Source organism: Calypte anna, chromosome 21 (assembly GCF_003957555.1).
Source record: "Calypte anna isolate BGI_N300 chromosome 21, bCalAnn1_v1.p, whole genome shotgun sequence".
Lineage (NCBI taxonomy): Eukaryota > Metazoa > Chordata > Aves > Apodiformes > Trochilidae > Calypte > Calypte anna.
In genome coordinates, this window is record NC_044266.1 from 5,021,912 (window position 1) to 5,045,616 (window position 23,705).

General features: G+C 52.2%; 2 protein-coding genes across 2 annotated transcripts; both read left to right on the forward strand.

Moving 5' to 3' along the window:
* The first annotated feature begins 2,836 nt into the window (after positions 1-2,836).
* On the forward strand, positions 2,837-13,474 carry LOC103537477 (protein-arginine deiminase type-2). Its single transcript, XM_030463564.1, has 16 exons — positions 2,837-2,928; positions 4,281-4,467; positions 4,547-4,616; positions 4,776-4,837; positions 4,920-5,037; positions 6,033-6,158; positions 6,876-7,054; positions 7,237-7,340; positions 7,478-7,589; positions 7,670-7,777; positions 9,883-10,034; positions 10,325-10,469; positions 11,465-11,573; positions 12,197-12,267; positions 12,409-12,537; positions 13,241-13,474. The coding sequence occupies exons 1-16, from the start codon at positions 2,837-2,839 to the stop codon at positions 13,472-13,474; spliced, it is 1,998 nt and encodes a 665-aa protein (XP_030319424.1).
* A 425-nt stretch (positions 13,475-13,899) lies between these two features.
* SDHB (succinate dehydrogenase complex iron sulfur subunit B) lies at positions 13,900-22,283 on the forward strand. The gene is made up of 8 exons (XM_030463565.1): positions 13,900-14,010; positions 14,846-14,973; positions 16,069-16,154; positions 18,453-18,589; positions 18,870-18,986; positions 19,310-19,411; positions 19,605-19,727; positions 22,058-22,283. The coding sequence occupies exons 1-8, from the start codon at positions 13,936-13,938 to the stop codon at positions 22,136-22,138; spliced, it is 849 nt and encodes a 282-aa protein (XP_030319425.1). The 5' UTR covers positions 13,900-13,935; the 3' UTR covers positions 22,139-22,283.
* The last annotated feature ends 1,422 nt before the right edge of the window (positions 22,284-23,705 follow it).

Consider the following 23,705-nt stretch of genomic DNA (forward strand, 5'->3'; position numbering starts at 1 on the left):
AAAACAACAACCAACCAACAAACAAACGTGCCCAAAACAAACCAAAATCACATTATTTCAGGATAAACCTATTTTTAATTAGAAGTGTTTGCCACCCCTCACGGGATGGGGACAGGTAAGTCCTTGTCCTTGTCCCCAGCACCAGACACAGGTATGAGGAAGATGCCTTGGATGCCTCCCTGGACACATTGCCTCTCCTTGCTCCCCACACAGAGACACTACAAAGGGTGGGTGCTTTCCCAACCTCTTCCCAGGAAGGATTTAATATTTTCTTGAATATATTCCTTAATATTTTCCTTATTTCCTTTTTAATATTTTCCTTCCTGCTTACTGCAGCAGCTCTGCAAAGACCCCCCCACACCCCACACCCCAGGCTTGCAAAGACCCCAGAAAGCTTACAAAGAACCTGCATGGTTTGTAAAGGATCAACAAAGCCTGGAAAGTCTCTGGGAAGCTTGCAAAGAGCTCAGCAGGCTTGGAAAGAGTCTGAGAAGCTTTGAGAGACCCCAGGAGCTTTGCAGGGTGTCCAGGAAGTTTTGAGAGACCCTAGAAAGCTTATAAAGAGTCTGAGAAGCTTTGAGAGACCCCAGGAGCTCTGCAATGTGTCCAGGAAGTTTTGAGAGACCCCAGAAGGCTTGCAAAGACTCCCAGAAGCTTTGAAAGACCTGACGCAGCTAGCAAAGACCAAACCTAGTTTCCAAAATCCCAGGAAGCTTGCAAAGACCTCATTCTACTTGCACATCAATGCCTCAAGGAGAGGAACTGGTGCAGCAGCAGGAAAATGAGCCCCACCAGCCCCTTGGCAGACAAGGCTGCTTAAAAAACCAGCAGAACCACCCAAAAACCTCCAGAGTCCCCAGGGTTTCAATCCTGTCTTTTCTAGGGGGTACAAACTTGCTCCTATGGGTCCCTAGGTTTCCTTCTGCCTGGGAAGTGCTGGGGCCATCAGGCCAGGTGGCTCACAGAGGATATAAATCCATATATACTTTCATGTACAAAACAAACCCATGAGCAGCTAGAAGTGCTCCAGCTGATTTAAAAAAAAAAATAAAATCACAAGTGGTGTGGTTACCCTGGGGTCTTTCTGTAAGGTGGAAGAGATTTGGGGTCAGGTATTAGTCTTTTGTTTGTTTGTTTGTGTTGTGTGGGGTTTTTTTGGTTTTTTGGGTTTTTTTTTTAATTATTCAGAAAAGGGGGATTTAAATAGCACGTGTTTTCTGACTGAGAACTGAAACACTTAAATCCTTGGGTGCAGGAAGCAGGAAGTGGAAATGGTAAAAGAGAATCTGCTTTTTGCTTGTTTTCTCCCAAACTGTTGGGTTTACAGCTCAATTTCTCCAGGTTTCAGGGAGGTGAGACCACCCTGTGCCAACCAGTGCCAGCTGCTGGCTCTGCTTTGGGGTAAAAAGAGGGGAAATCAGTCCCATACAGTGCTGGAGAGCAGAACTCTATTGTGCAAACATGATGCAATTTTGGGTTTAGGGTTTTTTTTTAACCTTTTAAAATGACTTCTCTTTCCAGTTCCCCTTTCACCAGTGTTTCTTAAATAATGATGGTTTCAACAGAGAGGGGTTGAACAGATCAATCATGATGCTTCCCAGGAGGAGGAACATCCCCCAGGTGCCAGCAGATCAGTCCTGGGTTGGGGTGTCCAAATCAGGGGTCATTTAACCCAAGCCCCTGTCACCAGCAGTGCCACCCAGGCCACGATGCTCTAAGAAAGACCCAATCTGGGAACAAAATAGTTTCTATTTTCCTATATTCCTCAGGGAGAACATCTACAGCCTTTACCAAAATCTCCCCATTGCACAAATCTCCCTTTTGCACATGCAGAAAAGCAGGAAAGTTGCTCTTTTGCTCTTCCCAAGTGTTTGCTCAGCAACACAAAGTCCTCACTCACATTTACTCAGGTTATGGCAAAACCAAAACACCCCAACGAGGAGCTGCCTCAGATGGAAAACTGGATGTGAGGTCATTTTCTACAAAGCCACAGAAGGAAGAGAGGACTAAAAATGAAAAGCCTGAAAGGGATATAAACAGGGAACATCAACCTGACCGTTTCTGCTCCTCAACTAATTGCTTGTGGCTTCCAAAATCTGGGGCAGAAGTTCAGGTTTTAAAATGAATATTTAGCTTGATGGTAATAAATCATGAAAAAAACCCCTGTGTGGGCAGCAGTTGCTCCTGGCATGCTCTGCAAGCAGCAGGTTCACTATTCAAAACTGGTTTTTGATTTCCCCTCACTGGCAACTCACTGCTCAGCTTCCCTATGAGAAAAAGCAGGGGAGAAAAACAAGAAAGGAGTGTCCTGCTCTAGCCTGAGGGCTGGGAAATAGGATTTCTTCCTCCCAAGAGCATCCAGAGCTTTTTCCTAGAGAGAAAAAAAAAAAAAAAAAAAAAGAGAGAGAGAGAGAGAGAGAGAGAGAGAGAATACCCCAGGGATGCAAACATCAGTTGAAACATGAAAACCATCGCCTCCCCCTTGGGGTTTTTGGGGTCGAGGAGTTGGGGACAGCTGGGGGAGCTCCTTGCATAGGGCTGGGAGCCTGCTGGGCTTCAGACCAACCACCCTCCCTCTCCTATCCCTTCCCTCCCCTTTTGAGATCGTTTTCACGAGGCTTTAGAGGGTCCAATCCAACCACCCCCTCCCTGGGAGGCGGGGTGGGGGCTGCAGAGGTGCCATCCCAAACTTTGCCAGCTCCAGAGGGATTTGCTGTGGGGCCAGTTGAGGAGGAAGGAGAAGCAGCTGGGTGCTGCTGGAGGGCTCAGGGGCACAGAGAGCAGGTGGGGTAGGACCTGAATGCCCATCACTGGGGTGTCTGGGCTGCGTGGGGAGATGCCAGGGGACCGCACGCTCCGGCTGCAGCACGGGAATCGCATCGAGGCCCTGTGTGTGCCAGGGACCCACATTGCTGCTGACATCTATGGGTGAGTGGGACACCCCAGTGCTCCCTTTCCTCCCCTACACCTTTCTCCTCACCCTTACCCCTTGTTTCTCCTTCTGGAAATCCCCCCCTCCTCCCTTTTCCTTCTTCTCCCCCCAAAACCCACCCTCCTTACACCACGATTTAACGGAGCAAAATCCCCCCCAGGCTTTGCAAACCTTTGGTATTTACCCCAGGTCCACAACGGGGTTGGGTTTGACCCATCTGGGCTAAGCAGAACCAGTGGCACCTCAGGAAGCTGCTGGAGAGCAGTGGGATGAGCAGGATCCCAGGGAATGGACAGCAAAGGAGGGGATGCAGCTGGGAGAGGGAAGGAAAACAAGATGTAGTGACCACGCAGCATCCTGGGAAAGCATGCAAGTCCCCACAACACCAGCCCCACACCCCTTAAACCTGGTGCTACACTGCAAGAGAATTGGTTTTTTCTAGCCTAAAAACCCATTTCATGGCTAATTCTGCTCTTTGCTGCTTTTGCAAATCTTCCCCTGGACACCCCAGCCAAGCGGGGCAGTTACAACTTCTCTGCCATCTCTCTGGGTCAAATCTCCTCCCCTGGGATTCCCAAAACCCAGAAACAAAGAAACCAAACCAGTTTTTCCGTGTACAATCCAATGTAATTTAATGAGCTAAGAAATGCCTGGGCAGCAGCAAACCAGAGCTCAGATTTCCTCTCCCCCCTGGTGTGGGTTTGATGGGGCTGCCAGCACCCAGAGGCTCAATAAATGATGCTGTAACAGTGATACGGTGTGAGCTCCTCAGGGTCAGGAGCAGGCATGCTCAGCAGGAGCCTGCACCATGAGAGCTGCAAGAATCCCCAAAATAATAACCCTGGAAAGACAGGGAAATGAGGGACAAAGATCCAGGAGAGGGGAAGGGGATGCAAGGAGCAGCAGGAGAGAAAAAGCAAAGGCAAGCTGGATCGGGAGCAGTGCAACAACTGCTTAAGAGGTGGATAAAATCACCTCAAAAATTAGTTTCCCCTGGTAAAGGCTCCCAGCACATCATTTCCTTGAGCTCAGGTTTGGAAAATAAATGTGGAAATGTGCAAAGCACACTTTGGTGGGAGCTGGGCTGAGAGCTGTGGCAGTGACAGGGAGAGACTGTGACCTGCACAGTGCCAGAAAAAGAACCCATTTTGTTAGCATACCTTGGTCTGAACTAAAGAGACACTTAAATCATTCCCAGGCAGGGAAGAAAGGGCAGAAAGGTGCCGGTGGGGAGCGTGGAGACCCCACGGTGCCCAGTCCTGGCTGTGTTTTAGGCTGCAAAGTGAATTGAGGTGAGAACAGGATGGTTTTGGTGCAAAACTCTAAAATGAGGGAGTGTTTTTGGCAGGGCGGCACCGGCTGGGACTGTGTCCTTCAGTGTGAAGCACACAGAGGGGGTGAACGTGGAAGTGGTGTCCCAGGGCCAAGCAGAGGTTGGGGCAGCCCCTGGAACTGGGACACGGTGGCCACTCAAAGAGGGGACAGTCCTGAGGTTCAGCATGAACAGGGCCAGCACCGAGGTCAATGATAACAAGGTAAGAAGCCAGGTGAAGGGGTGTGGGACACCAAAGAGGGAAAACATCCTTCCCACACCACAAATTTGGGGCTTTGCAGGTCACTGTCAGCTTTTATGCAGAGGGAGGGCAGCCCATCAGCCAAGCTGGAGTCTTTCTCACCGGCGTCGGTGAGTACGAAGGCTCCTGCAAACCCACCTGTACCCCCCTGATGCTGTGACACGGGGACAGAGATGGACCCAGGATGGGTGGGTGGTCCTGGGGGGGGGGCTTATGTATCCACCCAACCTTGCTGTACCCTGAGATGAGGGTGGGGTCTGTCCATCCAGGGATCTCTCTGGACGTTGACACGGATCGGGATGGAGTGGTGGAGAAGAACAACCCCAACAAGGTAATTCAGGCTTCTGCACTGCATGGGGAGTCCAGGGGCTTGCAAGAGCCTGAGCTCACTCAACCATATTGGGGGGTTTCAGGCCAGCTGGACCTGGGGTCCTGAGGGACACGGGGCCATCCTCCTCGTCAGCTGCAACAAGGAAAGCCCCTTCACTCTGCCATCAGATGGCAACGACGAAAGGGTATTCAGCAAAGAAGGTAACACAGCTTCAAAAACATCATCTGAAGTCAAACCAACTGTTATTGCCCCTCTCTAACCTGGTTGTGTCCCAGTTCTGGGCTCCCCAGTTCAAGAAGAACAGAGGACTGCTGGAGAGGGTCCAGCAAAGGGCTACAGAGGTGGTGAAGGGATTAGGACAACTCTCCTAGGAGGAAAGATTGAGAGACTTGGGTCTTCTTAGTGTGGAGAAGAGAAAACTGAGGGAGGATCTTATCAATGCTTTGAAATCCTCCAAGTGGGTGTCAGGAGGCTGGAGCAAGGGACAGGACAGAGATAGCAGGCACCAACTTGAAAACAGGAGGTCCCATCTAAACATGAAGGGGAGCACTGGGCCAGGCTGCCCAGAGCAGTGGTGGAGCCTCCATCCCTGGAGACATTCCAAACCTGGAATGCCACCCTGTGCCACCTGCTCCAGGTGACCCTGCCCTGCTTGGGTTGGACTAGATGATCCCCAGAGATCCCTTCCCACCCCAAACATCCTGTAAGTCTGTGAAATTGTGCTTGGGAACCAGATGCCTGTGAGCTGCTTTCCACCAAGCTGCTGTGTAAGCTTTCCACATGGGGATTTGGTTGGTTTTGTTTTGTTTTTTAAATGCCATGCAAAGTAATTGCAGTCAAGCAGGAGCATGAAACCCAACCAGAAAAATAGCCAAGGTGCCATTGCTGGCAGAGCTTGGCCCAGGGATGCTTCATGTGGATGAAAGGACCTGGGGGCAAGGCGTGCAGCCGGGAATACCCACCTGTTCCTGGAAAACCCAAACCACATGGAGCTGGTGCCCAGGGGCTTCTTGAGGCCAGGGACTGCATAGCAGCAGGACCACAGGTTGTTTTTCCAGCTCACACAGGCTGGTGAGCAAGGGAAGAGCAGATTTTTGGGGGACAGGAGATGCAAAGCCCAGGAGAGAGCATGGAAGCTGTCCAGAGCTGTGCTGTGCAGTCCTCCATCCCTTGGACTTTTTTGTTCACCCCTCAGATCTGCTGGACATGGCACGGATGGTCCTGAGGACTGAAGGGCCCCAACGCCTGCCCCGGGGCTATGAAATTGTTCTCTATGTTCCTGTCACAGATGCTGACAAAGTTGGGGTCTTCCAGGTGCAGAGTAAGTCTTTCCTCACTTCCTCTGCTCCTTCCCTCCCCGTGTGTGGTGATTTCAAGAGCCCTGCAACCTCTTTTCTTTCCCTGACCATGCTCTCAGCTTCCTTTCTCCAAATTTTTCTTGGCTCAAACAGTCCCCCTTCCCAATCAGTCAGAAAACTTCAGAGGTAACAAACAAGAAACATAGGGCCATAAAACTATTCATCTAAGGTCACCAAGAAAAGGAGTAGCAAAACCAAACATGTCCTGACACCTAGATGCTTTCTCCATGATGGCAGCATGTTCTACAACACGTTTTCTCCTCCTTGCTCTTTACTGTGGGCACAGGGATTTATTCCCTGGGACCAAAAGCCCTCAAAGAGTCTCCAAACATGCCATTAAGTAGCTTGGTCTTGTCCTCCAAGAGAGAGGCAGCATGTTGGTGGAGCATTGCCACCCAACAGCAGGTCAGAGGGGGCTGCAAAGGGCAGAAACTCCATGAAAACATCTTCCCAATGATGGCTCCATCCAAGGAAAGGCTGAGACCTCTTTGTCCCCCCCTTCTTGTGCACGACTCCAAAATTATAAGCCCCTTAGCTCTTGTTTTAAGGTCCTTCTGCCAGACCATAACCACCCACAGAGGGATCCATGCCACCTACCCGTGTGGTACAGCAGCAGAACAGGGTTGCAGCTCCCACTGAAGCTCTGGATCTTTCCCATCTTCCCCTTTCTCTCTTTGCAGACCCCTTCTTTGGGCAGCGTTACGTGCAGGTGCTGGGCCAGGGGAAGCTGTGCCACACTGTGCAGTTCACTGGTGGGGCTGCTGAGATGGAATTCTTCGTCGAAGGGCTCCGCTTTCCCGATGACACCTTCTCTGGGCTGGTCTCCATCCATGTCACCCTCCTGGAGACCCTGGCTGAGGTCTGGGGGCTCCAGAGGAGGGGTGTGACAGCCCCAGGGGCATGGAGAAGGGGATGGGGATTGAATAGAGAACAATCCCTATTGACCGACCCCCAAAATCAGCTGAAAGGTGGGGGGGGGCTTGGGGTGATTGGTGGTAAACCAGGTGTAGAGGGTCCCCCCTTTCTGTTTGCCTCCCCCAGGGTATCCCCCATACCCCAGTCTTCACTGACACAGTAGTGTTCAGGGTGGCCCCCTGGATCATGACCCCCAACACTCTGGCCCCAGTGACTGTCTTCGTCTGCAGGTAAGTGCCAAGGGGTGCTGCCAGCAGCCCCAGTGTCTCCCTGGCTGGGGAGGTGGCAGGTAGAGAAGGCAGCTGCCTGCAGGACATATCCATCCTCCATCCTTCATCCCCTTCCCTCCTGCCATCCACTTTCCCAGCCTGAAGGACAACTACCTCTTCATGAAGGAGATTAAGAACCTGGTGAACAAGGCTGGCTGTGAGCTGAAGGTTTGCTTTGGCTACTCCGGCCGTGGAGGCCGCTGGATACAGGTAGGTGGGCACCAGAGAGGGAGCAAACCTTGCCCTCCCTCCTCATGGGCTCCAAGGGTTTTTTTTTCTCCCTTCTTTAGGATGAGATTGAGTTTGGCTACATCCATGCTCCTCACAAAAGCTTCCCAGTGGTGCTGGATTCCCCTCAAGATGGAGGGCTGGAGAAATTAGCCATCAAGGAGTTGCTGGTAAGAGGACTTGTAGGGTTTTGTTTTGCTTACTCCACCACTCCTAAAACCCTGCTTGCACTTGGCTCCTTGGAGGATCCACAACAAATTGCCTGAAAAATGAGAGTTTAACACCTCTGCATGCACCTACATGGAGATGCCATGTCTGTTGGAAGGAGGCCACCAACAACCTCACCTTCCTCAAAGCCAGGATCAAAGCCTAATCCACATCCCAGACATCTGGAAAAGCCTTTATCCCAGAAAGTGCTGGATGAGAGGAGCAAGGAGGAGCCTTTGGGAATGAAAGCTTCTTGTCAAGCTCTGGCACAGGAGTGGATTCCTTCACCCCAAGCATCCAAGCAATGGGTTGATGTTTCCTTTCCTCCTCTGTGCCTGTGAACGTGCCTCAGCTCCCAAGCAGGAGAGGAAAGGAAAGTGTGAGTGGAGTCAATTTACTGCCTGGAAGACAGCAAGGTGCAGCCAGCTGCCAAAAAGATCCCCAGGGGGCTTCTCTGCCAGCCAGGGTCAGGGCACTCAAAGAAAACTGCCTGGGACAGCAATGACCCTGTCCAGGGATTTTGGGAGAGCCCAGCAAAGACAAGAATGAAAAAAGAAGATGGCTTGAATGATTGCTTTCTGCAGAAAGGGCAGAATATCCCCAGGTACCCACAAAACTTCTGAGGCAGCAGCCTCAGTCCTGGTCTTCTCTCCAGCAGTCATGGGAGAAGAGGACAGCTTGTTGGGTTGGTTTTTGCTCCATGTCACTTTGGAGTGCCATGACTTTTTTCCAAAGCATTGCAATTCATCTTTTCTCATGCCTGAAATAAGTACACAGAGTCCCAGGATTCATCCAGCAGGAAGGGAACAGCACACTGAGCAGCTCTCCTTTGCAAAGGAGCTGGGATCTGCCCTCTTTAGGAATTGCTTTGCTTCATATTTAGAGAAGCAACATCAGCCTTGGGAGCTGCTAACACATTACACTCCAATTTCTCCTCTGGAGCCTTCCCTAATCCCCACACTTATCTTTCCAATCTCATTTTCCAGCTAGGAATATTTAACCAAATACACACAGGGTCCTTCTCTGGCCCCAGCCAAGCCCTAAGCCCCACACCAGGGAAAAAGGAGACGAGAGGGAATTAGCCCCTCAAAATCAATCTGGAACTGATAGGACTTGGATGCAACCTGCAAACCTGGGATGAACCAACCCCCTGACAGCTGAAACCAGAGCAGTTCATTAAAGTGAAATAAGCTGAGGGCAGGTGGTTGGGCCCCAGTCCCTCCCAGGGAAAGGAGCTGCCCCCCAGCCAGCCACCCCAAAAATGCCTGGGAGCCCCCAGGGCTTGCTATCCCAGCTTCTCCAAACACCCTTAATTAAACAAAAAACAAAAAAAAGGCAACTTCTGGATGATAACCATACCTTCCCTGTTCTCCCTGCTCTTTATTGACCTGGACACAGGTTTACCCCTAAGGAAACCCAACACTAAGAAGTGCTGGGATTTAACACAAACCCAACAGATACCTGATCCTGTCCCAGGGCTGCTCCAAGCCTGTGTTGATTTGAATCAGAGAGCAGAGACAGGTTTGGGGTGGGATTTTTGTTCCCCCACTTCCATTTTTGGCTTATTTTTAACATTGCAATCTCTTCCTTGGCCATCTGACCCTTGCACACCTCATCCAGGGGTTAATTACCCTTGCATACACAATGCCTGATATCCCAGATATATTATGCCCTAAAAATCAGGGTTTAAATAGGATTCCTGGGAAGTATGGCCCTTTGGGTGGCCCTTGTGCCTGGGGTGGCTTTATGTTCAGGGGTCGAAATACATCTGAGTCACCAAGAGGCACCCAGAAAGTCAGCTTTGGGACTACTCCAGCACCTTATCAGCTTAATACAGGGATATCAGAGAAGATCTCTCCCCCAGCTCTGCCTCTTGCACTTACCCTTTATTACAGATCCCAGATGAGCCAGTGACCTTTATCCTTCCACCTTCCCTTTAGCCTCTTCTCACCCACAGCTTCATTCTTGATATTTTTACCCTTTGAAGCTGGGCTGAGCCTAGCAGAAGGGATAAAAACAAAGACACAGAGTCAAGGGGGGCTCTTTTCATCAATTTCTCTTTCCCCAGGGCCCTGATTTTGGCTACGTGAGCAGAGAGCCCCTCTTTGAAGCCATCACCACCCTTGACTCCTTTGGCAACCTGGAGGTCAGCCCCCCTGTGACCGTGGAGGGGAAGGAGTATCCCTTGGGGAGAATCCTCATCGGCAGCAGCTTCCCCACGTAAGAGATGGGAAACACACTGGGGAGTAAAGGAACCCCAAATGCCCCTAAATATAACACAAAATAAAAATACACCATCAGATGAAGGGGGTTAATTAGCCATTCCCTGCCTAGCTGGTGCCCTGTGGAGCAGGTGCATCCAATCTTTCCCTGCACATCTTTCCTTCCTTCTCTCTTTCCTCCACTTTGGCAGCAGTTTCCCCTGTGTGTACAAACTGATGCTGAAATATTTACTCCCTTTATTGATGGTATTGATTCCCTTTACTCTCTTGGGGTTATTTCACCCTCAGGTCTGCAGGGAGGAGGATGACCAGGCTGGTGAGGGATTTCCTCTTCGCCCAGCAAGTGCAGGCTCCTGTGGAGCTCTACTCTGACTGGCTGTCCCTGGGCCACGTCAACGAGTTCATCACTTTTGTGCCCACCTGTGACACCAAGGTACCCCAAAAATTCATGGGTTCCCTTCTGAAATACTAAAACCCCCAGGGGTACCTCTAGGGCAAACCCCAGAACTTGTTTTCTTGATAGTCCCAACCACCAGGGGCTTGGGTTCTCACCTCAGCCCCAAAATGAGGGCTCTGAACACAAAAAGGGATTTGCTGAGCTGATCATGAACAGAGACAGAAGGAAACCAACCAAACAAAAAAGATGTCTGGAAAGGGCAGCCAAAAAATTTAAACCTCAATATTCCCCTGGGCTGCCCAGGGCTCACAGCTCCTCAGCAGCTCCCTGATGTTTTCAGGAGCTTGCTCTTTCTTCTGGTATGGCTTTTACTCCTGACTCCTTTTGCCCCTGGAGGAATGATGCCTTCACCTGAATGGTTCAGAAAAGGAATATTTGTGCACATCCCCCCTCACAACCCCCCCCTGCAGTGCTTTTGCCTTCCCCAGGGCTGTGCAAAGCCCCCTGGAGAGGTAGCACCAGGACTGCAGCAAGCAGCCTCCTGCACTGCTCCAAGGAGACCATTCAGCCAGCACACACTCCACACACTACAAATCCAGAATTCCCAGCTTTCCAGAGCATGCTCAAGGCAAATTTTCAGCTTCTCTTAGGAAGCTCAGAGCACAATTATCCACTCACTCCCCCCCTGTCCAGAGACAGAGCCCCCCAGAGAGGTAGCACCCTCACTCCTCCCCATCCCAGCTCACCCAAATCTCCAGCAAATCCTCTCCTGGGGGTTTATATCCCTCCCCTGGGGTGGGCAGGATTGGACCCAGCTGCAGCCAGGCTCCAGTTTTCCTCTCTGTCCCGGTTCAACCCCTTTAGGGGTGTCAGTTAGGTGGGTGTGTGCCCACCTCAGATACACCTGGTGTGGAAAAAGGCACAAAAAACTGGAAAAATGCTTCATTTTAAGAGGTTTAAGCTTTGCAAAAATACCCTTCAGAGGTCCCTCGAGGTGTTTTGGTGAGTGCTGTCCCTCCTGTGTCCCCCAGGGATTCCGGATGCTGCTGGCCAGCCCCGTGGCATGTTACAGTCTCTTCCGGGAGAAGCAGAAGGAGGGACAGGGAGAAGCCACCATGTTCAAAGGCAAGGGGACAGCAGGTGGCTTCAGCCAAGCTTTGGTGTCCCCTGAGACAGCTGGAGCCACCCCACTGAGCAGCCAGCCCTGACCAGCGTGGGGACGTTGGGGACATTTTGCCACCCAGCTGTCGTGCCACCATCCCCAGCCTCCCCGAGCCCTATTTTGGGAAAAAAAGAGTGGGATGGAAGGGATAAAGCCCTCCACAGAAAGGGGAGGTTTGTTTGGGAGGATGGAGCATCTCTGAAAATGCCAGCAGGGCTCCAGGATGGAGTGGGGACAAACGGGGTCTGCTCTGGTGTCACTCACTGTGGGCACCCAATGGAGAGGGGGTCGAGGGAAGGTCTCCATAGCTCCATGGGTCCCTCTTGGGTCACTGCCACCTGCCAGGGAGCTGTGGGGTGGAGGTGGCAGCTCTGGTTTTATGGGACTGGGTGGGTGATGGGGCCTTCCCAATGCTCTTCCCCATGGGCAGAGGTTTTCCTCCCACCCAGTTTTCCAACAAACCAAGAGTTGAGGCTCCCCAAGCTCAGGAAATTGGGATTTGGGGAACTTTTCTCACCTCTGCACCCCACCTTAAGCCAGGTTTCTGCTAGGGCCACTTCACTCTGCCTGGGGTTTGCATCCGTAGGGTACTCGGGGACAGACACCAAACGGGTCACCATTAACAAGGTCCTTTCCAATGATATCCTGGCCCAGCAGAACCAGTATGTCCAGGTAATCCCTGCTGACAATCATGGAAATTCCTTGGGATAACCACCCCGGGCTGGGGGGGTGCAGCCTGCTAAGGGGAGGTGTTGCATGTTGGTCCTACACAAAATGGTTTTGGGGACCCTCCATCCCCTCCATCCCTTCCAGCGCTGCATCGACTGGAACAGGGACATCCTGAAGAAGGAGCTGGGGCTGACTGAGGAGGACATCATCGACCTGCCTGCCCTCTTCAAGCTCGACAAGCAGGGCAAAGCTGTGCCATACTTCCCCAACATGGTGAGGGGGAGCTCTGCTCCTCAGCTCCTTCCCCAAATCCAGCCAGGATGAGCCCCAAGAGCTGCCTCCCCCCCCAAAAAAAAACCAAAAAAACCCAAAACCCCAAACATTTGTGCAGGAAAAGAGAACACATCCACTTTGTGGCTTCATGTTGCTTGTGGTTAGGTTAAGATACAGAGTTTTGAGGTGAATGGCTTTCAAAGCAGTGAAATTTCAAGGGGTGGGGTGGTTTTTAACGATAGAAAGGAAAAAACCCAATGCTGGATTTGGTGGTCTGCAAAAGTGGCATCTAAGCTCCTTTCAGAGAGTGATGAGGTCTCCCCTGAGCCTCCTCTTCTCCAGCCTCAACACCCCCAGCTCCCTCAGCCCTTCCTCACAGCAATTCTGCTGGATCCCTTCACAACCTCCTTGCTCTTCTCTGGACCTGTCCCAACCCCCCAATGTCCTTTTTTTATTGGGGTGCCCCAAACTGGACACAGCACCCGAGCTGTGGCCTCACCAGTGCCGAGTACAGCTCAGGATGAATTCCCTGCTCCTGCTGCTCACACAATTCCTGATCCCACCCAGGATGCCAGTGGGATTCTTGCCCACTTTTCCCACTCCTTGCCAACCCTCCCAGCTCCCTCTCTGCCCGCCAGGACCTGACACACTCGGTGCCACCATCCCTCACACACGGCTCTGCCCCACTCCTGTCACCCCGCAGGTCACCATGATCGTCCTGGCTAACAACCTGGGCATCCCCAAACCCTTCGGCCCCGTCCTGGGGGGTGAGTGCTGCTTGGAGCTCCGGGTTCGCAGCCTCCTGGAGCCGCTGGGGCTTTGCTGCCGGTTCCTGGAGGACGTGGTGTGCTACCATGACAGGCTGGGGGAGGTGCGCTGCGGCATCAACGTCCAGAGAGGACCCTTCCCCTTCAACTGGTGGCACCTGACGCCATAGCGGGGCCTCCTCCTCCCCTCCCTGCCCTCCGTTCAGTGTGTGTTGCTTTGGAGTTTCACTCAATAAATACATTTTTGCTGTGAATTATTTATTCGATAAAGAGCGCGAGGGGGAAAAAAAAAAAAGGAGGGAAGCCCTCAGGGAGGGCTGCCTGGGGTTGGGGCAGGCGGGAGGCTCAGGGTCACTCCCTTGCTGAAAGGATTCGGCTGGCAATCCATGGGGAGCTTCCCTGCTCTCCCCTCTCCCTACAACAGCGAGATCCAAACTTCCCGGCACCGCCATCCCGGCCGGTACCGCCGGGACCGCCACACTCAAGATGGCGCCCGCCCTGCGGCCGCCACCACCACACACAAAATGGCGGCGGGAAGAGTTTCCCCCCCGCTTCCCGCTGCTTCCTCTGAACGCTGCCCCGGGGGAAGCGGAAAGTTCCGCTTCCGGGTTCGGTACTGCGCAACGCCAAGATGGCGGCGGCCGTGGTGGGAGTCTCCTTGAGGCTCAGAGTCCCCGCCCGCCTCCTCCGGGCAGACCCGCGGCTGGTGAGGGGCCTGGAACCGCTCTGTCCTGGGCAGGCGGGAGCGGGGACCTGGGGAGAGGCGGGGAACGCGGGGCTGGGGGCGAGAGAGGGCGTGGGAGGGGAGTGGGGGCAGGAGGGGTGGGAAAGGGGCAGAGGGACCTGGGGGGCAGGAAGGGTGAAGAGATAGAGCTGGGGGGCTGGGGGAAGGCTGGGAGGGAGCTGAGGGGCAGGACAAGGTGCAGAGATGGAGCTGAGGGGCAGGAGGGGTGGGGAAGGGGGCTTGGGGGGAGCTGAGGGGGTGCAGAGGGACCTGGGGGTCAGGAAGGGGCGTAGGGTGCAGTGCAGGGATGGGAAGAGGGCTCAGAGGGGGTGGGAGAAGGGGAGGTGGGCTGGGGGGTGGGGAGGATGTGTGAGGGAGATAATGAGGGCAAAAAGGTAGCGGGAAGGGGTGTCTGGGAAGGGCTTGGAGGGAGATAGAGGTTGAGAGGGGGCTGGGAGTGCAGGAGATCCAGCATGTGGGAAGAGGAGGAGGAGGGATGTGGGATGATTCGGGAAGGGGTGAGGGAAGCAGCTTCTGGGAGCAGGGGGAATACTGGAGAAGGGGGAATGCAGGAAGGGCAGCAGACACTGCGGGGCTGGGGGTTTCTCCTCTGGAGCCGGAGCCCCGGGGGGACAGAGCTGGCTGCAGGGGCTCCACTGCTCTGCTGAACCCTTGGGAGGATTTGCCCAAAGACAAAGCAGTGATGGATCCTGCAGCTCTTCCCCCCTCAAGTCGTTTTGTGTTTTTCCACCGTGCTGGAAGCCTCCGGAGAGTTTCTTTTTGCTGTTTATTTGTTTATTTATTTGTTTGGCCACAGCTGTGCCGGGGGGCCCAGACGGCGGCGGCGGCAGCGCCGCGGCTCAAGAAGTTTGCCATCTACAGGTGGGATCCTGATAAGGCCGGGGACAAACCCCGCATGCAGACCTACGAAGTGGATCTGAATAAGTGAGTGTCTGCCAGGAGGAGCCAGGGATTTTCCTGGCCAGGGATTTTGCTGCCAGGGATTCCCTGAGAAGGGAGAGGGGGGGGTGGCTGAGGAGCACCTGAGCTGACAGCAAAAGGTGTCAGCAGCCTCATTAAGCTTCAGGGACTGTTCAGACCTGGTTGGAGTGGCCAGGGAAGTGATGCCTCAGCTTGTTACAGAGCACTTTGTCCTCTGCACGGGGGAGATTGATGTCATTTTGTGATTAAACATTTGGGATCACCACGTGGGATTGTTTTCCCCTCCCCTGCCTGTCGGTGCCAAGTGTGACAAATCAAACTCTCAATAGCTGCCAGCAGTTAGCCACTCACTTGGTTTTGTGACCTCTGTGAGGTTTCACCTGCATCCCTGAGTTGTGCTGAGGGCTTGCAGGATTTTCCTGCTGTTTAGAACCTTGATTTACATGGAAAATTGGGGGGCGTGGTCCAGAAGGAAACTTTGACATGGAGCTCGTGGTGCCAGACTGGGGTGATAAGGCAGAAGCTTTTTTGACTTTTCTCCTGGTTTTCTTAACACTTTGTTACTTCTAGTTTTTGGTATTCAGCTTCTAGTAACCACCTGCATGTTCTCTAGCTGGCATCAAGGAAGCTCTCACTCTGTGGCTTCTTGGGGGGGTGCAGCCCCCCTGTGGTACAGAAGCCTTCACCTGAGCCTTGATTTCCAGGCACTCCAGTTGCTGCTGTGCTTTTGCCAGAGGAATTCATTTCACCTCAAGCCTCTCAGCTTCAGCTCCCAAGCCACACAGCACATGATGGAGAACTCACATTTTTTGTGTGCCTTGCACCAATGAATAATTCATGGGTGTTGCCTTTCTATGAAATTGCAGAAGTTATCCCAGGTTGTTTGGTTTTCTGTGCAGCACTGCTTCTAGTGACTAATGAGGACAAGCAGACTTGTTAGAACCTGACCCAAAAGGAGTCTTGTCATACTTTTCAGTATATTTTTACCTGTAGTTGATCAAAATCCTTTGGGGTGCTGCTCAGTTGGGGTGCCCAGAGATGAAGTGCCGAGGCCGGGAGGGTTCAGCACAGCTTCCCCCTCTCTGTTTTCTGTTCCAGATGTGGGCCTATGGTGCTCGATGCTCTGATCAAGATTAAAAATGAGTTGGACTCCACCCTGACCTTCCGTAGATCATGTCGGGAAGGTAAGAGAGCTTTTCCAGCCTGGAAAATTGAAGAGTTCCCTTTGCAGCCTCTTTGTTGCTGACATTGTTTGTGTACCCACTGGGAAAGCTGTGGGTGAAGCCCTCTCCTTCTGCTCCTGCCTGTGAAATACCTCAGTGAATCAAGAAGTAGAGCTGAAGGTCATCTTCACAGGGTGTAATCACACAACCCTGTGAGCAATATGCTCCAGTCCTTCCTGTTTCACCTCTAATCTGGTTCATCTTGCTGCCCTCCAGTGCTGGAGAGATCCAGTGGGAGAGATTGCAACAGCCAAATTGTGGGGGAAGAGGTAGTGAATGAGAATGAATTGTTAGGGGCTGCTTTATCTGGTGCTGCTGGGGAAATAAGGAAGGGTGTAACTGGAAGAGTCCTTCTGGCTTTCTAGGAATAGCTTCAGGAATCCTTTGGCCTTTTGAGTAAGCTCAAATGGATTGGGGGAGGAAAAGGCTGCTGGGGGTTTTATGTGCAGAGTTCCCAGGACACAAATCAGCACATTTCTAATTGCATTCAAACTGTCCTTTCCTTGGGTGGCTTTCCTTTTTTAAAAAAAGAAAATGCCAATTCATGGATAATTTTGGAATGCTGAGCTGAACGTGCCAGCTGTGGAAATGCAGAAAGGGAGGACAGGTTTGGATCCAATGAGGTGTCTATGCTAGCAGGAAAAGAATGAGGTGCAATTAATGACAGAAATCACAGAATGTTCAGGGTTGGAAGGGAGCTCTGGAGATCCCCCAGTCCAACCCCCCTGCCCCAGCAGGATCCCCCAGGGCAGGGCACACAGAACACATCCAGGGGGGTTGGAAAGGCTCCAGAGAAGGAGACTCCACAACCTCTCTGGGCAGCCTGGGCCAGGGCTCCCTCAGCCTCACAGGGAAAAAGCTTTTCCTGATGTTCACATGGAAGCTCCTGTGCTCCAGCTTCCATCCAGTGCCCCTGCTCCTACCACTGCACTAAGAGCCTGGTGATGCCTTCAGTGATGCCTAAAAATGTTTCTGCCTTGAATTTCCATGAAAAGCACTCAGGAAGGCAGCAGTTTCCTCACCAATCTGCATAGGAAGGGGATGGATGTGACACAGTGTGGCTGTTCTCACTCTGGTATTTAGATGGCCAACGCTCTTCCCAGGCAGCTGGAATTAAATTAATTGCCCTGAATACTTTCCTTTGAGAACCAGAAGACAGATTATTATATTTTTTTTCAAGCTGGGCTCGTTTGATCTTGCCCTCTTTTTTTTTTTTTTTTTTTTTTTTTTTTAATTTGTTTTCTCCCATGCAAGGTAAAAAAATCCAATCCTGCATTCCTGTGGGCTCCTGCTTGCAATCCTGGTCCTCTCTCCAGTTGATTGGAAAATAGTTGTAACCATTTCTTGAGTGGGAGGAATAACTTTGTCCCAGTGCCAGCCTTGATCTGGCAGCAAGGGGCAGGGTGCTGGTGTGAGGAGCAGTGGCATTTCTCTGACTCATATCAATTGATATGTGTCAAATCCTCTGAAATTAAAGTTTTGCCCTTTCAACATTTGTCTTCTTTCTAATGGGATGGTTGGGGCAGCAGTCTGAATTGGACACCCGAGCTTCTGACCTGAGGAGTATCCATGACAGGTCTGCAATGTTTTTTTCTTGGAAACCTTGGCCTTTCCTGAGCTCCATCTGATCCTTCTATTCCTGGGGGATGATCAGCAGTGTCATTTAATCCATTGTTAAGTTATTTCTGTGCCATTTGTTCTGCTGACTGTCTGTCCTCTCACCTTTGGGCAGCTGAGGGGTGCAGTTTATGGTACCACTGGCGCCTGCTGCATAAGGCACAGAAAGAATTTCCTGTTTTGGGGAGTTTGTTTCATGTTCCTGACCTTCAGGGATGCTTTTGACCCAAAGTGTGAGGCTGAGGAGGGGGGATTCACCTTCCTTCTCCCATCTTACACCCTCAGCTGTTTCTCCTCACTGTGAGCTCAGTGCTTCCAGCTTGTGAGCAGAGCTGAACATTTCCCCCACGTCAGACCTAATGAATGGTGTGGCAGGGATGAAGTGTCCAAGCTCCTTGTTTTCTGCTGGGGAGGGAAGCTGGGTGCAAGTTGGGTGCTGTGGATGTGTTCAGGCTTTGGTGGAAGCTGCTCTTGGGTTTGTTCTTTATTCAACCACCCCCCTGTTTGGTAACTTCTGGCATTTTCCCTGTCACACACAGAGTTCTGTGAAGACAGCTTTGGGTTGTTTGGGGCCAAGAGGATATTCCTCATGTAGGATAAGAGGGTAAATACCTAACACTCTGCCCTTTTTCTCCCACTCAGGCATCTGTGGTTCCTGTGCCATGAACATTGCTGGGGGAAACACCCTGGCCTGTATAAAAAAAATTGACACGGATCTCAACAAGGTCACTAAAATCTACCCTCTCCCCCACATGTATGTGGTGAAGGACCTTGTTCCGGTGAGTATCTGCTCTGTCAGCTTGTCACCAGGGGTGTGACACCATTCCAGGCAGTACAGGGTTGGAAAGGATCACTTTGGGAGGTGCCAACAAGATCAGGTGTCACAGCTCCCCTGTTATGGGTGTAGTGGGTCCCAGCAGAGAGGGGATCTGTCCTCATTTGGAGAAATGGGGCAAGCTGAGGTTGCAAATGCCTTTTTCTTTTGGAGGGGTAGCAGATGCTCCATCTCAAGCATCAGTTTAGTTTAACAAATGTCACCTCTCTGCCTTTTACTCCTAGGACATGAGTAACTTCTATGCACAGTACAAATCCATTGAGCCTTACCTGAAGAAGAAGGATGAGTCAAAGCAGGGCAAGCAGCAATACCTCCAGTCCATAGAAGACCGTCAGAAACTGGTCACTGCCTCTTTTCTCCCTCAAAAAATCCCTTCCAGATAAGACCCAGAGTTAAATATTAACCTGCAGTAGCTTCTCCTGCCTCTGATGGCAAAGTTGGGCACCTGCAGCACAGCATCAGTGCACATCTGCCTGATGAGTGGTGATGGGGACTCTGATCTCATTTCCACTGCGCCCTGTGAAGCTGCAGGTGGTTGTACAAACCCCAGGGAGGCTGCAGGCCCTGTGATAACCCAGGGGAGAGAGAAATCCTCTCTTTTAAATAGAAAGCTTTGTCATAAGCTTCTGGAGTGGTTTGACTCTGATCTCCCACCCCCATACAGGACGGACTCTACGAGTGCATCCTCTGTGCCTGCTGCAGCACCAGTTGTCCCAGTTACTGGTGGAATGGGGACAAGTACCTGGGTCCAGCGGTTCTGATGCAGGTAAGGACAGGTCCCCTTTGTCCCCTGGGGGCTGCTGAGGGACTCCCCAGCTAAAAGCAGTCCAGATATTTGCATGCACAGGTGGGGTTGGCATTCCCCAGTCCAAATCCCAAGTTCCTGAGTGAGGTGTTGCTCCTGAAACCTTGCACCGCCCTGGAGAAGCCTTTGTGGTGACAGTGCCCCTGCCCTGCAGGCCTATCGCTGGATGATTGACTCCAGAGATGACTTCACAGAGGAACGGCTGGCACAGCTCCAAGACCCGTTCTCTCTCTACCGGTGTCACACGATCATGAACTGCACCAGGACTTGCCCTAAGGTATGCACACATCCCCCTCCTCTGCCTTCCCATCCCCCTCCTCTGCCTTCCCGTCCCCCTCCTCTGCCTTCCCGTCCCCCTCCTCTGCCCTCCTGTCCCCCCCCCTCTGCCCTCCTGTCCCCCCCCTCTGCCCTCCTGTCCCCCCCTCTGCCCTCCTGTCCCCCCCTCTGCCCTCCTGTCCCCCCCCTCTGCCCTCCCGTCCCCCCTCTGCCCTCCCGTCCCCCTCCTCTGCCCTCCCGTCCCCCTCCTCTGCCCTCCCGTCCCCCTCCTCTGCCCTCCCGTCCCCCTCCTCTGCCCTCCCGTCCCCCTCCTCTGCCCTCCCGTCCCCTCCTCTGCCCTCCCGTCCCCTCCTCTGCCCTCCCGTCCCCCTCCTCTGCCCTCCCGTCCCCCTCCTCTGCCCTCCCGTCCCCCTCCTCTGCCCTCCCGTCCCCCTCCTCTGCCCTCCCGTCCCCCTCCTCTGCCCTCCGGCCTCGCTGGCTCCTCCCCAACCTCTCTTCTTTCAAAGCTGCACAAAAATCCCCGCTTAAGCTTCTGTTTCCTTCGAGCTTGCCTTGGCTCCTTCCACCTCAGGAGGCAGCCTGAGTTCCTGGTGGCATTGCTCGTGCCACTGTGACTGTACCAGAGGACGTGGCAAAGTTTGTGTTCCAGGTCACAGCAGCCAGGTGGGACTTGGAGGCTCTCCTGTCACCAGGAATGTGCCACCAGAGGGCTGCTCACACCAGAGGTGCCACCAGAAAGGATGTGGGGCAGTTTGTCCCATGTGGTCTGATCAGTGGTGTGAGGGAAATGCTTAACCCCCAAAGACTGCAACCTTAAAGCCCCAACAGCAGCAGCTCTTGTGCCACTTCTGTAAGGGAGAGGCTCCAGCAAGTGTTGAGCACCTTTGGGGGAAGTGTTAAATGCTGCTGTCCTGCCAGCAGGGCATTCCCCAGATGGTTTCTTCTCCCTGGGATTTCTCTGGAGAACTTCCCAAGCTCTCCCTCTTCCTCACCTTCCAGTGACCTTGTTGCCTGTCATTGGGCAGATAATCAAGTTTTGCTTTCCTGCCAGCTGTGCTGTTTTCTGGCCAGCCCCCTCCTGATACTGGAGCAATTCTCCTTGAGCTGGGGAATAACCTGGAGGAGACTGTCTGAGTGGCTCACAGATGTGGGGGAGATGAGATGCTTGAGATCAGGGCTGAGAGGTGTTGGTCAGGAGCTGCCTGCTGATCATGGTTTGTGTTTTTCTGAAGTGATTCACTGCCTGCAGATAATTCCCCCTTTGTGCAGGGTGCTGGCTCGTGATCTGGTGTCAGCCCTGGTTCAGCTGGAGGTGAAGTTTCAGCCCCAAGCTCTGTGGGAGTGCACGTAGAGCAGGGAAATAGTGCTTGCTCTCAAATTTGAGACAGGTTTGTGGTTAATAACACCTTTCCACTCACAAGCTCTAATCCTGGCTGTTTCCATCAGCTCTGGAAGGTGCTCAGGGAGCTCTGCACACACGGGTGGTTTCCTGGCTGGTCTCCATCCTCGGGTGCTTCAGTGGGCACCCCCCTCCTATTTGGAAGCTTTGGTAGAGAAGTTCTGCAGGGTGATATGCATCTAATTTGTAGAAAACCTCATCTTTGGACAGTTTAGCCGAGTTCTGTGGGAGGAACATTTTCCCCTGGTGCTCTCACTCACCTCCCCAGTGCCCTCACGTCAGCAGCTTTTTTATTTCAGACAAGGAAAAAAAATAAAAAGCCACATCTCTCATACCATCACTGTTGAGCTTTCTCAGGGCAGTTTCCTGCTTCCTGAAATCATCTCTTAACACCCCTAAAAGTGTTGGTTTCAGTCCTGCTTGAGCTTTATTAGAAGTTCCTATTGTTCAGCCTCTCATTCTTCTCTTTGATCCTGGCGTTGCTGATTAAACACAGCCCTCCAAAAGCATTGAGCATTTTTCTTCAAGCAGGAGGCAGTGCTGGTGTCCCAGCCCCCAGGCAGAGGAGGTGAGCTCCCAGCACTGCATCCCTACTCCATCCTGCTTTGCTTTTCCTTTTAAATTCACTGCTGGAATGCAGAAAATCCTCATCAAGCACAACTTAACCAAGGGACTCTGCAACCCCTAACACCCAGCCTACCTGGGGCAGGCTGTTAGAGCTCTCCATTATTCTTTCACTTCCCAGCAGAAAGAACAGTATTAGAGTTTTAGGACAAAAAAAGGGTGCTGAGCATCTCCTCTACCAGGTGTTTTCACAGGTAGCAGCTGCCTGTAAATTTACTGTGTCTTGGATGGGGCCAAGGGGAAGGGAGGGTGCTCTAACACTGATTTCCAGAGGAGCTGATTGATACTTTTGGTTTTTTTCTATTTAGGGTTTGAACCCTGGCAAAGCAATTGCTGAGATCAAGAAGATGATGGCAACTTACAAAGAGAAGAAGGCAGCTGCTGCATAATGCTGTTCCCTGCCTGGGATTGTAACACACAAACATGATTTTACCAGGCAGTAATTTACACCTGATGCAGCAAGAGAAGGTTCCAGCAGGGAGTTTGGTGTTTTTCCCATAGGCTTGCACATAAAATAAATACTGTAAAAAACAAGAGGTTGGGGTTTTTTTTCACACTATTGAACCTCTGCTTCAAACCTCTCTGGTTTGCAGATTTGAGCAGCTTGGGGTCACTTCTGGGGCTCTGCTGTAGAGTGAGGATTTGGAAGTGGCCCCACAACAGAGAGGAACAGAGAAGGAATTTCCATGGGGACCTTGATTCTGTGTCTTTAAAGGAAGTGCAGGTGGAAAGAGACCTGCAAGCAATGCAAGCTCTGGTGGTGAGCAAGAACACAACAGAAATGCTGGAAGAATCCCACCCTGCTCCAAAATCCCCCAAAGATTGTGGTGAGGAGCAGAGGGTACAGCCTGGTGGCAAAACACTGATGGCAGTGCCACTAGGAATGAGGTGTCTTGCCACTACCCTCCTGAGGGGCTTTTTATGCCAAGTCCTAAAATAGATGAGATTTATTAGAACAGGGTTGAATCTTTCTCTAGTAAAGTGGGGTTTAGCTCCTGATTTCTCAAACTCAGGATGTTTGTGGTAGGTTGTAGCTTGAAGCAGCTGTTTGCAGTCTTGGAGGGGGTGGGGAGAAAGGACCCACTTTCTCTTTTGTTGTGTAATAAGATTTTTTGTGTCTAGATTTACTAAAAACTTGGAGAAATGTCATGATGCTGCTTCTGAGATGGGTGGTGCCCAGGGTGCTCCCAGGGGCAGCAACTGAAGACTGAAGTGGCATTGAAAGTTCTGCACAGCTATGTACAGAAAAGACCTGTTGGTTTTTGGTTTTGTTTTTGTTTTCCATGTATTTATCTATCCTGCAGCAAGGGAACCTTGTGGCTGTCTCAAGAAGCTCAGCTGATGTTGCTGTTTTAATCTTCATTTGCAGAAAGACTTCTTTCTTTTCTTGGAGCAAATTGCTGAGAGCTGGTGGGAGACAGCACTGCCCTTGGGCAGAGATTTGACACTCCAGATCCACATGTTCTGGGTCACTCTCCCACATTGCTGCATTTTCTGTGGGTGGATGAGCAGGGGTGCTGGAGAGGACACCACTGCTGGTGGCAAACAGCAGGGATGAGGTGACATTCCCATGACACTGATATTTCTGCAGTTATTGAAGGGTCTGGAGCCCAAATCTGGAGCCCAGGATGTGCTCAGCCTCTCCACTGCCAGCTGCAAGGTGCTGACACGCTGCTCGCTCCTGGCCAACTGCACCCAAAAAAACCAAAAACCACCCCAAAACTTCAGTGGGAGCGTTTTTCACTGAAACTGCAGGATGGGGTGGAAGGGTTCAGCGTGGCCAAGTGGTCCCAGGGTGACACCAAAGCCCCACACCCTGCTCCAGGCTTGGGGCAGAGCAGCTGGAAAGTGCCCCAAGGGGAAGGACTTTGGGGGGTGGCTGACAGGGGTCAAACATGAGCCAAGGTGTGCCCAGGTGGAACAAGAAGGCCACCAGCATCCTGGCTTGTGTCAGCA

Bases quoted from the DNA above. Each gene is read 5' to 3' on its own strand.
- LOC103537477 (XM_030463564.1), top strand. From the start codon at position 2,837: ATGCCAGGGGACCGCACGCTCCGGCTGCAGCACGGGAATCGCATCGAG. The intron at 4,468-4,546 runs GTAAGAAGCCAG...GGGGCTTTGCAG, and splicing joins CCGAGGTCAATGATAACAAG to GTCACTGTCAGCTTTTATGC. The intron at 7,778-9,882 runs GTAAGAGGACTT...CTCTTTCCCCAG, and splicing joins TAGCCATCAAGGAGTTGCTG to GGCCCTGATTTTGGCTACGT.
- SDHB (XM_030463565.1), top strand. From the start codon at position 13,936: ATGGCGGCGGCCGTGGTGGGAGTCTCCTTGAGGCTCAGAGTCCCCGCC. The intron at 14,011-14,845 runs GTGAGGGGCCTG...GTTTGGCCACAG, and splicing joins TCCGGGCAGACCCGCGGCTG to CTGTGCCGGGGGGCCCAGAC. The intron at 14,974-16,068 runs GTGAGTGTCTGC...TTTCTGTTCCAG, and splicing joins TACGAAGTGGATCTGAATAA to ATGTGGGCCTATGGTGCTCG.